Consider the following 12,764-nt stretch of genomic DNA (forward strand, 5'->3'; position numbering starts at 1 on the left):
TGTCACTTGCCTCTTTCCTTAACAGTGTATCCTAGACATCACTCCACAGCAATATATGGATAGTTTCTTTATTCCTTTTTTACAGTTGCATTATAATTAATTTATGTGGCTGTGTAATCGTTCGTACTGCAAGTCCCTACTGATGGACATTTAGGTTGATTTTGATCATTTTTTGCTTTATAAATAATGCCATATGTTTGTGTGTGTGTATATATGTGTGTGTGTTTAAAGCCAGAGTAATGTTGGAATAAAGTAGATTTATTAGTTCAAAGAGTAAATGCATGTATATTTTTCTCCAAGATTTTATAATAACATTTCAAACATATGGTAAATTGAAAGACTTTTACAATAAATACCTTATAACAAACACCTAGATACTACCTAATGATAGCATCCATTTACTTGCTTTCATCCATCCCTTCTAACTCTTTATTAACCCATTTTAGTTTTGATGGATTTCAGGGTAAATTGCAGATATCTGTATTCTCTCTAAATACTTCACATGTATTACTAGTGAGAGTTTAATATTTGTACAGTTTTTTTTTCTTTTGGTATAAAATTTGTATACAATGAAATATGAAAATTTTAAGTATACAGTTGACTTTGATGAATGTGTATATCTCAGTAATCTAAAGCCCTAATGAGATGTGGAATACTAATCAGCCCAGCGATTTCTCTTAGGCCTCTTCTTAGTTAGTCCTTGATCCCGCATTTTTAGAGGTAATCACTGTTCGTGTCGTGCTTTGTTTGACATTGATTTACAAGGGATTTTGAATGTGTTTTAAAGTGATGTGCTGAATTCATATCCCAAGGGACAATAGAGAAGAATTATTGTTTTTTTAGTGTATGTATGTAGGAAATTTGCTTGAGAGATGTGCCACTATTAAAACTTGTTTCCTTTTTTGGTCTGGATTTCAGTTAGCTACATGACATATTTTAATGTTTTTCTTTTCCTTAATTCCACAAGCACCCCTGCCACTTTGGAACAGAACTACATAGTCTGTGAGCTGCAGCAAAAAATAAGTGTGCTGTATTCCTTTTTGAGAAGCCATCTGAAGAAGAAGAGCATTGTATTTTTTTCCAGTTGCAAAGAGGTATTGGCTGTTTATTTTTCTTTCTGAACGTATGTTGAATGTCCCTTTTGAAATGGCAAATCAATTAGACAATTATTATATTGTATGAGAAGTACAGTGCTAGGTGTGGTGAGGGATCTTTAGTGTCCTTGGGGTAAAGGAATCTGTGGTTGAGACTTTCAGCTCCACAAAGGCAGAAACTGTGTCTTTTCTTAGGCATTCTGTTAAGTACTAACAATACTGGAAATGTAGTCCTCAATAAACATTAGTAGAATGAATAATTGTTAGCCAAGCTAAGCAGAGGTCTTTATAATCTGATACCTCCCTTACCCTCCAGGAATATGGGAATGAATATATCATTTATTTCCATGCCTTGTATCTTTGTTTATTCTCATCTGTCTGGAATGGCCTCCCTGCATCCCTTCACCTAAATCTGGGGAAATACTTATTTTGAGGCTAAGTTCAAATGTTATACCTGAAAGTGCCTTTCTGACACTCCCTTTTGAAAGAATCAGTTGCTCCTTCCCCTAACTTTCTGAAGTGTTTTGTTTATATCTTAGTTAATAAACACTTCTTGCTTGAACACGGGCCCTGTGCTAGGAATAAAGAATGAGGATTTCAGAGATGTCTAAGAGAACTTTGTCTCCTCTCTTAAGGAGAAGGGACCACCATCTTCGTGCGTGTGTGCGTGCGTGTGCCACTTCTCCTGTACTATATTTCAGATTCCAGAAGACTTATAGGGAATGTAGTAGATCAATTCTAAATTTACAGCATTTGCAATAATTTTCCATAATAAATATGTAGATGAGTTTCTCTATAGCTTATGGGAAATTAAGTGGTGATCTGATGCTGTTGTCGACTGAACCTTATTTTAACATGTAAAGGATGACTTGAGCCTTGGTGTGGTGGCTCATGCCTGTAATCCCAGCACTTTAAGAGGCTGAGGTGGGAGGATTGCTTGAGTCTAGAAGTTGAAGACTAGCCTGGGCAAGATGGCAAGACCCTGTCTTTAAAAAAAAAAAAAAGGCTTCAGTTTTTTAAGGACTTATCTTAGATTTTCAAAGCTTCCCATATCCCAGGAGCATTCCTCAAGGCAACTTGGAAGTGTGTCCTGAGCAGTAGCCAACAACAAAACCATAAACTTCACATCTCCTAAAAAAGACTTAGTTGGTTTTTGTGTCTAGATACTAGAAAATGATTCTGAAAATTCTATTTAAAGTTTCTACTCTTTAGGAGATGGCATCAAAGGTGGCCTTGGCGTAGTTGCCCAAGGTGGCACTGCATCCCCTGGTCGAGGTATAGCAATTGTCAATACCCACCATTAGCAGTGGCTTCTTGGGCATGGGGCCGTGATGATGCCAGTGCCTCCTGAGGTGGGGACAAGGCTCACCAGTACAGAGCCACAGAGATCTGTCACCTTGCAAGGGCTGGTGGGCTTGCTGGTTTTGTTCCTCCAGTAACCTCTCGGCACAAGGACAGTGGAGAGCTTGGCCAGGATGATGGCCTCTCAAATGGCAGTGGCTATCTCCTTGGAGCACCTGATACCCATATCAGTGTGGCCATTGTGGTCCCCAATGGCAACATGCCTTGAACCCAGTGCGTTGGCCAGTGTGGGCCGCTTTTGCGCCATGTAATCTTTGAAACCTCATTCTTGAGAGATGCCCCCAGGAAAATGTCAATGACCTCAGACTCCTTGATGGGCAAGAGAAGAGAGAGATCTCCTCCAGGGACTTGGTCTTCATGTCCTTGACCAGACAGCACAGCTTTGTGACTGGCATCCCTTCCTTGGCTTTGCCAGTGGCCCTGGTTGCAGGTGCTGTTGCTGAAGCCTCCGCCGAAGCCTCTGTGGTTTCCCGTTCCTGGTCCTGTGGACCCTTCTGCTGCACCAGCATCATCTGCCATTTGATGTCTTCTTGGAGAAGCTGTTTTTACATCTTTACAAAAGAAAGGCCTAAGTCCACCTATCTCTAATCCTTGCCTGATACTGTCCCAGAATCACAACCTCCCTGGCAAGTAGCAAATTGCATTTGAGAAAGTGAATAACTAGTGATTGAGTAACAAGTCATTTTGCAATTCACTTGGTTTCCCATTCTTTACTTTCGGCAAAATTGAAGAGACTTTATCTTTCCCTTTAACTGAGCGAATAGATCACGAAAAATTATTTGGAATAATGCATTACGAGTTTTGGCCTATTTTATAGGAGCTCAGAATTAAACTTCCTTTGAGTTTTATTTATGTGAACAGAATTTAACCCCCACGTTAGAGAAAATAAAATAATGTTGAACTCTTTTCAGTCTAGCAATCCATAGTATCTGTTTATGGGTACATAAAGAGAACCAAAACAATTAACTCTATATAGTCCCACACATTGAGATATATTTACAGTGTTTTTATTTATGTCTCACAGTTTTTTAAATCAAATCCCAACATATTTCTTGGTTTGATCAGTTCTGTACTATTGATTATTTTAATAATTGCTGAGTCTGAGAGGAAAGTTAAATCAGCCTATAGCCACAGGAAATTAAAATAAGCTTTTTCTTTTGTAGGAAATGAGTTATGATAACATGATCAATAAAAGGCTTTCAAGCTTCAAACTTAAGATGCAATTTTGTGACGTTAGGGAATAGAAATGTGAATTAAAGGAGGGAAGGAAATCAAATTTCTTAAAATTAAAGAAGAGTTCACATTTTTTACTTGGTTGAAATTGGGTATCACATTGCTCTGCTGATGAGAATCTGTGGGATACATTCATAAGAGATAAGTGTTTATTTTAAAACATCAGTATTTACCAGAAATTATGTTCTTTGCTATGATTGAAATTTTGAAAGATTTCAGATACCAATACAAAAATATAAGAAGAGCATTTTTTTGAAAATCAAAGGAAATACGTGAGCAAAAAATCTTTGAAGACCACAACTCTAAACTACATTTCTCTTTCTCTGCTCTATATTGGAACATTTTTTTAATTGGTAAAATTCATACTGCTTAATACATTTTTGCTGTCCATCTTCTAAGCTTTATTGGTGTCATCTGCCATAAGCAAACTTATTCTTCTGTTGATGCCCCAGGTCCAATATCTGTACCGAGTGTTTTGCCGGCTACGTCCTGGTATTTCTATCCTTGCCCTCCATGGTCGACAGCAGCAAATGAGAAGAATGGAAGTCTATAATGAGTTTGTCCGTAAGAGAGCTGCAGTACTCTTTGCTACTGATATTGCAGCCAGGGGGTTGGGTAAGAGAACTTACTACCATGAAATTTCTGTGATTATGGGAAATGTAATTTGCTTATAAAGTATATTTTGGGAAATCTGATAGACTCAAATACTTAGGTTTCTTTTCTTATTTTGTAAGAGAAAAGTAAGTAGTAAATTGGTAGCAATTGACTAACATTAAGGATGTATCAGTGAAAATTTCCATAGTATTTATATCTTTTTTACTCTTACTGTTTCATGATAATCACACCATAGAATACTGAGGAACCTACAAAATCAAAGAGAGATTAAAAGTTTAAAGAAATGAAAACAATTCCCGTTTCTTTGAAAATTGGAAACTTGTTTATAGATACTGAACTCATTCAACAAGAAAAATCAGTGAAATCCATGTTTTCACCATTCTAATTTTTATTTGATAAATCATTACATTTAATGCATTTAAATTTATTTTCAAAAAGCTGCTTTGTTGATTATACAACTCCTGGCTTTGTGGGAATGGATGGGGATGGATGTAATTAGAGAGGGAAACTAGACATAGGGACAAAGGGTGAGAATAAATAGGTGATAATTTGAATCCTTCAGTCACTTAATTTTATTGTATTGTTAATTATAGCAAATTTGAAGCATACACAAAAGCTGAATATGTTTAATCTACCCTCATATACCCAGCTTTAACAATTATCTTTTTCATAATCCTCCTCCTGTCCCTCTTGGAGTTCTCTAAAGCATATGTCAGATGTCATGTTTATTAGTTTAGACTGGAGTACAGTAGCATGATCATAGCTCACTGCAACCTTGATCTACCAGGCTCAAGTGATACTCCCACCTCAGCTTCTCCAGCAGCTGGGACTGCAGGCATGTACCACCATGCCTGATTAGTTTTTATTTTACTTTATTTTTTATTATACTTTAAGTTCTGGGGTATATGTACAGAACATGCAGGTTTGTTACATAGGTATACATGTGCCATGGTGGTTTGCTGCATCCATCAACCCATCATCTACATTAGGTATTTCTCCTAATGCTGTCCCTCCCCTAATCTCCTACCTCCCGACAGGCCCTGATGTGTGATGTTCCTCTCCCTGTGTCCATTGTTCAGCTCCCACTTATGAGTGAGAACATGCGGTGTTTGGGTTTCTGTTCCTGTTAGTTTGCTGAGAATGATGGTTTTCAGCTTTGTCCATGTCCCCATGAGAAGTGGTACTTTCAGGTTATTAAATATTAGGGTATTTCACTATTTGTCCGACACAAAGCAATCTGTCACTTCTGTGTCAGATACGAAGTAATCTTCATATTCAAACAGTCATTAATTTTAGTTCATTTTGTCAAAAGAAATGTTTACTATCTCTTGGTTCATGCAATTAATTTTACTTTTAATAGAGTTCATAGATGATATCCATCAGTTTGATGTGATGAAAAGTCCTGGCGAGCAATATTGTAAAATAAAAACAGTGCAGCAGGGCAGATCTTGCAACCATTTTAACTTCACATCCCTTCTCTATAGATTTCCCAGCCGTGAATTGGGTTCTTCAGTTTGATTGTCCTGAGGATGCCAACACATATATTCACAGAGCAGGTAGAACTGCCAGGTAGGTGTACGGACTAATTTCTTTTCTTTTACTGCTATCTAAATAACAAAACTGCTTTCCCAACTGCAGATAAACGAAGAAAGCAATTCAGATAAGTGAGTGCTGATTTGGCATTTCATGGTATGAGTTGATAGCAACTTGACAGTTACTGTAAATCTTTATGACTAAGACTTGATTAGTGCTGCAAAAAATCCATAAGAATCTTATTTTAGTTTGTTTTAACTTTCTTGTACTTTACTTTTCAGCAAAACTGCTCACTGAAAGTCATCTCATTGAATCCTAATGACCTGTCAGTTAGGTCTAGGACTGCAGTAGTCTTCACTTATCCTCAGGGGTTATGTTCCAAGGTCTCAGGGTATGCCTGAAAACTCAGTACCAAGCCCAATATATGCTATGTTTTTTCAATCTAGTAACTGAGACAGCTAAGTAACTAACAAGCGGGGTCTTGAGCTTGCATATGCTGGACAAAGGGATGATTCACATCGTAGGCAGGACATAGTGGATGGTGTGACATTTTATCAGGCTACTCAGAAGGGTGAGCAATTTAAAACTTATGAATTGTTTATGTCTTGAATTTTCCATTTAATATTTTTTGGGCCTGGTTAACTGTGGGTAACTGAAACCACAGAAAGCGAAACCACAGATACGGGGTGGGGGGGACTACTTACTGTATTACTAAATCCCTATTTTCAGATGAGGAAACTGGATCTTTGAGCAGTTAAACAATTTGTTCAAAGATCCACAGAGCCAGGATTTGAACCCAGGCAGTCTGGCTCATCTAGTCTAGATCTCGTGCTCTTACCTTCTAAAGTATAGGCTAATAAGAGGCTAAGTGATTTGGAATCATAGATAACTCTTTTTCCTTTCTTCCTAGTTCTGGAAATAGCGACATTGCTGAAGACCGCTCCCTATCTCTCCTCTTTCCTATACTCCCCACTTTCCCCCAAAAATATCCTGTTTGCTCAAGGGGTATGAGGAACTGTCTAGAAAAGAACTTAGTAGGCTGGGCACTGTGGCTCACACCTGTAATCCCAGCCCTTTGGGAGGCCGAGGTGGGTGGATCATGAGGTCAGGAGTTCGAGACTAGCCTGAGAAACATGGTGAAACCCTGTCTCTACTAAAAATGCAAAAAAATCAGCCAGGAGTGGTTGTGTGCACCTGTAGTCCCAGCTACTCGGGAGACTGAGGCAGGAGAATCACTTGAACCCGGGAGGCGGAGGTTGCAGTGAGCTGAGATAGCACCACTGCATTCCAGGCTGGGTGACAGAGTGATCCTCTGTCTCAAAAACAACGAAACGTAGTAAAGTCAGTCATTTGGAATTAAGTGGCATAGAGAGGGATCTGAATGAATCAAAAAGGATTACACAATCTATCATTGCTATTAAGCTCTAGCAGCGAAGCTGGGAGGTATACGTTCTTGGTAGAATTGTAAACGGTTAACATTTTTCTAGATAGCATATGGTAATACTCATCAACAACCTTAGAGTTGTTCTTTTTGTCTTAGTAATTCCACATCCAGAAATGGATCTTAAGAAAATAGAGAGATGAATAAAGCTTCAATATACATTTGTCTTGTTGATGTTTGTAGTGTTTAAGAATTGGAATTTATTATGCTGTTTAGATTATGATTAATTGTGGTTAGCCACAGATGGACTGTTTCTTCAGTTTTACATTTTTGTTCTGTTTTCTTATCAAAACTGGATGATTGGGTGTTTATCATATGGATTCCAGGATTGGTCTAACTGGACCCACGGTTGCTTCCAATTTCAAGCCACAAACTCTTCTCAAAACTTTCCCGGGGATGTCAGGATCCTCAGGCCCTAGCACAGACTGTCCTGTCTGGCAGACTTGCTTTACCACCTGCCCTGTGCCCACTTCAGCAAGTGGCCCCAAGTATGAAAGTATACTCTATCCCTTGTTTACCTAGGAAGTCCCCTTGGAGTTTAGTTCTTTTAGATTTGTATGCAGTTATATTTTTTGGGTAGCTTTGAAGAAAAAATTTTTTTGTTTGTTTTTAAGTGGTCACGTTTTGCTTCAGCTGAAGTGAAGGTTTTTTATGTCTTTTTATAGCCTAGCAAGAAATAGATCTTTTTAAAATTCTATTTAATTTTCATAAGATGTTTGAATGTTTGAGTATTGTTTTTTTTTTTTTTTTGATTGGTTCATGTTTATCCTGTGGGCCATCTTTAAACATGGTTTATAATAAAAATGCACGCACGCAAATTAAATGTGCTGCTTTTCACCAGCATGAAAGAAGGGAGAGAACAGTATAATAGTGAAAGACTATTTAAAAATAGGATTTTTTTTTTTATACTTTATGTTCTAGGGTACATGTGCACAATGTGCAGATTTGTTACATATGTATACATGTGCCATGTTGGTGTGCTGCACCCATTAACTTGTCATTTACATTAGGTATATCTCCTAATGCTATCCCTCCCCCGTCCCCGCTCCCCACAACAGGCCCCAGTGTGTGATGCTCCCCTTCCTGTGTCCAAGTGATCTCATTGTTCAATTCCCACCTATGAGTGAGAACATGCGGTGTTTGGTTTTCTGTTCTTGCGATAGTTTGCTGAGAAAAATAGGATTTATGTATTAGCAGGTTCAAAAGTAAGTCTTAATTGGAATTGATGATGTAGTTTTAAACAAGCAATACAGTTAGGATTGGATTTTGTATATGATGTCATTGTACATTTGCACAAACTTGCTTTTAGAATTTTTTTTCTTATTGGAACTAAGTAAAATGGGACATGGGTTGAATCGTTGCCTGTTCTCTTCTCCATTTTCATGAGGGGGTAGTTGGTGCCTCATTCGTCTTTAATGTATTAAGTACATGGTTTTTGTTTTGTTTTTTTGAGACAGAGTCTCAGTCTGTCACCCAGGCTGGAGTGCAGTGGTGAGATCTTAGCTCACTGCAACCTCCGCCTCCAGGGTTCAGGTGATTCTCCTGCCTCAGCCTCCTCCCAAGTAGCTGGGACTATAGGCACCCGCCACCACACCTGCCTAATTTTTGTATTTTTAGTGGAGATGGCGTTTCACCATGTTGGCCAGGTTGGTCTTGAACTCCTGACCTCAAGTGATCGGCCCGCCTCAGCCTCCCAAAGTGTTGGGATTACAGGTGTGAGCCACTGTGCCTGGCGAGTACATGTTTTGATTGTCATTCATAGTGAGTATTTTGGGAAGTTATCAGTGGTGGTCGGTGGAATGACCTCCACAGTGTAATTCTCCTCAGTAAATGTGTAGTTGTGGAAATTGGTACATGTACCTGTGCACATATCTGCATTCTGTGCTCCTGTGGGCCTCTGGATAGGCAAGGTTGGATATGGTGTCGCACAAGTGCATTGGGCCAGGGGTGTGGGAGCTTTTTATTTTTATTTTTCCTTTTCCTTTTTGATATCTTTAATATAATGTATTCTTTACTGTGATTATTTTGATGTGTGTTGCATACTTTTTAGATGTCCCAGTGGTATTGTTGGGGACAGGGCAGACTGATTCCTAAATAGAATACATTTAGCAGTAAAATTCTCCCTATATGAAGATTATTGGACCTGTCAATATAAATCAGGAAAAGGTTCTAGAGGGGGGAGTATTTCAAGGTTCTTGGTTCCCAGAGAAGTTGCTGAAAATTTTATGTAGTTGAACATGCCGTGGTGAACATTAAATTGGGTCTTAATGACTGTGGAGATGAAGAGGAGTTAGAACAACATCACATTATTGGGTCTGAAGAAAGAGAATACTAATCTGAAAAAAATGTTTTAATGTAATTTTTATGTGGTCATTAACTTTTAAAGCACAAGCCTGTTTGACCTTTTGTAACCAATTAAAAATATTTTTACTTGACTATTTTAGATGTATAGTTAGTGGAAAGGTTTAGCATATATAATGCCTTTTTTTTCCTGGCAGTTTAAAAGTTGCCAATAATGGGCTTAAAGATAATTAGAAAGTTTTGTGGGCCATGAGACTGAATAATTGAATTGAATAAAGGCTAAACTAAAATTTGAATCTAATTAAAATCCTGTGTATTTGGCTGTAATTAAAACCAAGTTGCCAGATAGTGTTTGCTTTTGGAATTGAACTATAATATATCGACATAGGAAAACAAAATAATTAGCAAAATAGCTAAGATTTGGGGAATCTTTTTTTTTTTTTTTCTTCTTATTTTAGCTAAAAAAGTGATTTGGGTACTTTTGCCTTGAAGTACCTAATTCTGTATTAATTAATTTTACCTTTCTAAATTCCTTTTGATCTGTAGCAGTTGAGAAATTTCCCTGCATTTTCCTTAACCATCACACCCCTTTTAACAAAATGGTCTCCTTTAGAGATAAGTGAACCCAGGTATATGAATATAGTTTTATAGTGCTGTATCCTGTGATACATTCTACCACTTTAAAAAGCAATTCTCTTTAGGGCTTATAGTTTTTTTTGGTACAAAACTAAGCTATTCCAGTTTTTATAAAAATGTCCAGTTGAAAGTAGAAAATATTTGGGAATGGAAAATAGACATCAGGTATTCTCAATTTTAAAAAATGTTTTTATTTGGGGAGGGTGGGGAGGAGTTGTGGGTAGAAGATGGGCATTCGTATATAACTATTTTTTTTCCCCCAGAAAAGTGGAAGATAAAATAATTTCAGCAATATTCTAATTTAGCCTTATTTGCCTGGCTACGTTTTGTGGTGCTCAGAAATTTTGTAACATAAGGAGCAGAATGTGATTCCACTAGGGGACAGCAGAGGCCAAACCTTAGCATTGCACACTCACCGGTAGCAGCTTAGATCTTAGAAAAGAGGAAGATGGCCACTAGTTAAAATCTGTAATAACTTGTGAAGAGTTCATGGCTGGTTGTGGGAGAATACTGGTACTTTGTGGAATAGCTAATGATAATTTTTTAAATAGTGTCTTTAATTGGTTTGTGAATTGAAATAATAAAAGTAAAAAGACAGTTTTCATGAGCATTTACTTTCCAAGGGTTACCATGTGTACCTTAGATATAAGATAGAAGCAATCTTTGTTAGTGAAAATGATTTCTTTCATTCCTTTAGCTTACATTTGTGAAGGTCCACAGTCTGCTCCTTGTAGATAGTGGCTGATGCTTCTTTACATGACCTTCTGCCTTTGTTGGTATCTAAGATTTAAAGGTTGCATAAAAGGTCACAGCAAATTTATTTTGCATCTTGAAGCAGTGAGGAGCTGGGGGAGAATATAGCCAGTATGGCTGTAGGAGTAGATAAGGAGGGCTGATACTTCTTAGGAGTCTGTTTCCCAGGCATCCCTTGGGAATACTTCTTAGGAGTCTACTTCCCAGGTACCCCTTGGGAATAGGGGTGCCCCCACTTTATTCTCCTGTCTAGTCAATACAGCAGGCAGAGTGTTCCTTCTAAAACATAAGTCGGATTATATCACTCCTCTGATGGCATACCATTTCACTCAGAGTGAAAGCCAGTAACCCCCTGGGCCTAAACTATTAATCCCTTTCCCTCCGGTTTCCTAGTATTCTCCCCTTGTTCTCTGTGCTCCATACTGGTCTTGCTGTTTCTTGTATGTGCCAGGCATGCTTTTGCCAGTAGGGCCTTTGTACTGGCGCTCTGTCTTTTCTGCTGGAATGCATTTTCCTCAAGTATCCACATGCCTGTCTTCCTTACCCTCCCCTACCACTCCTTTTTACCCAGCTCGACATTCCTTTTTCCAAAGTCCTTTATCACCTTCAAATATACTAGAGTATTTACTTAGTGTATTTTTACATTGCTTTTCACCTTGATTGTAAGTTCCATAAAGGCAGCAATGTTTGTCTAGTATACTGATATACCCTAAGTGCTTAGAACAGGACCTGACATGTAGTTAGACATTTGAGATAGTGATTCAGACTCACGAATCAGATCTTACCTAGTATGTTAATTATCCTAATATGTTAATTTATTGTTGTGTAACAAATTGACCCATGGCTTGGTGGCTTAAAGCAGTAACCATTTATTATCGCAATAACCATTTATTATCTTGCAGCTTCTGTGGGTCAGGAACCCAGCCAGTGTGGTTCATCTGGGTCCCATGGCTCTCAGTCTATCACAAGACTGTAATGAAGGTGTCACATGGTCGTTTAAGGTTCAACTTGGGTTGCATTCATTCTCAGATTTATTCACATAGTTGTTTCCAGATTCATTTCCTCCTTGGCTGTTGGTCAGAGGCATCTCTCAGTTCCTTTTCATGTGGTCTTCTTCACAGGATAGCCACAACATGGTAACTGACCTCATCAGAGAGGGCAAATGATAGCTGAGGGAGAGGAAGATAAAGCAGTAATGTTTTATCTTGACCTAGACTTGGAAGTCGCAGTCCATCTTTCATGTAACATCCCGGTGGTTGCATGTCAGTTCTATTCCTTGTTGGGGGACTACACAAGGGTGTCAATACCAGGAGGTGCAGATTATTGGGAGTTGTTTTATAAGCTGCCTACCACACCCAACATTGAATTTTACCACTGATGAGAAGGATAAAAGCAATCCTGAGGTAGAGGTGAAATAGGAAGAGGTGTGGGATCTCCATTATAGCTCCCTGGTTATTTTCTTGCCAAATTAGGGCAAGCTCTGGCCCAGGTTAACATAGAAGACTCTAAATAATGTGTAGCTTAGATGGACACTTGCATAGATGGACTATTTGTATACTTGGTTACAAAGCCCACCAGAGAAGCATACTTTCAAATCCATAAATTGTGAACAACCGTGGTACATCCTATTAAAAGCCTCTCATAGGTGAGAACTCTCACATAGCAAATGTTTGTTTCCCTGGAGATCTGTCATTAATGTTTTCTAGGAGATTTGACCATATCACTTTTATTGGGGTGTAGAGAGCGCAGGGCATCCTCTTTCCTACTTCCCACCCCTGTACTACACAGAGAATGAG

The 12,764-nt window shown here is 38.4% G+C and overlaps 1 protein-coding gene across 1 annotated transcript in view; it reads left to right on the plus strand.

Annotated features, from left to right (window-relative positions):
• The window catches only part of DDX10 (DEAD-box helicase 10), a 278,514-nt gene that overhangs the window by 22,591 nt on the left and 243,159 nt on the right, over window positions 1-12,764 (plus strand). The window contains exons 7-9 of the mRNA XM_023208194.1: window positions 968-1,094; window positions 4,142-4,304; window positions 5,789-5,873. Of these exons, the coding sequence (XP_023063962.1) occupies window positions 968-1,094; window positions 4,142-4,304; window positions 5,789-5,873 (375 nt within the window). The remainder of the gene's footprint in view (window positions 1-967; window positions 1,095-4,141; window positions 4,305-5,788; window positions 5,874-12,764) is intronic.

This window comes from Piliocolobus tephrosceles, chromosome 13, assembly GCF_002776525.5.
Source record: "Piliocolobus tephrosceles isolate RC106 chromosome 13, ASM277652v3, whole genome shotgun sequence".
Classification (NCBI taxonomy): domain Eukaryota; kingdom Metazoa; phylum Chordata; class Mammalia; order Primates; family Cercopithecidae; genus Piliocolobus; species Piliocolobus tephrosceles.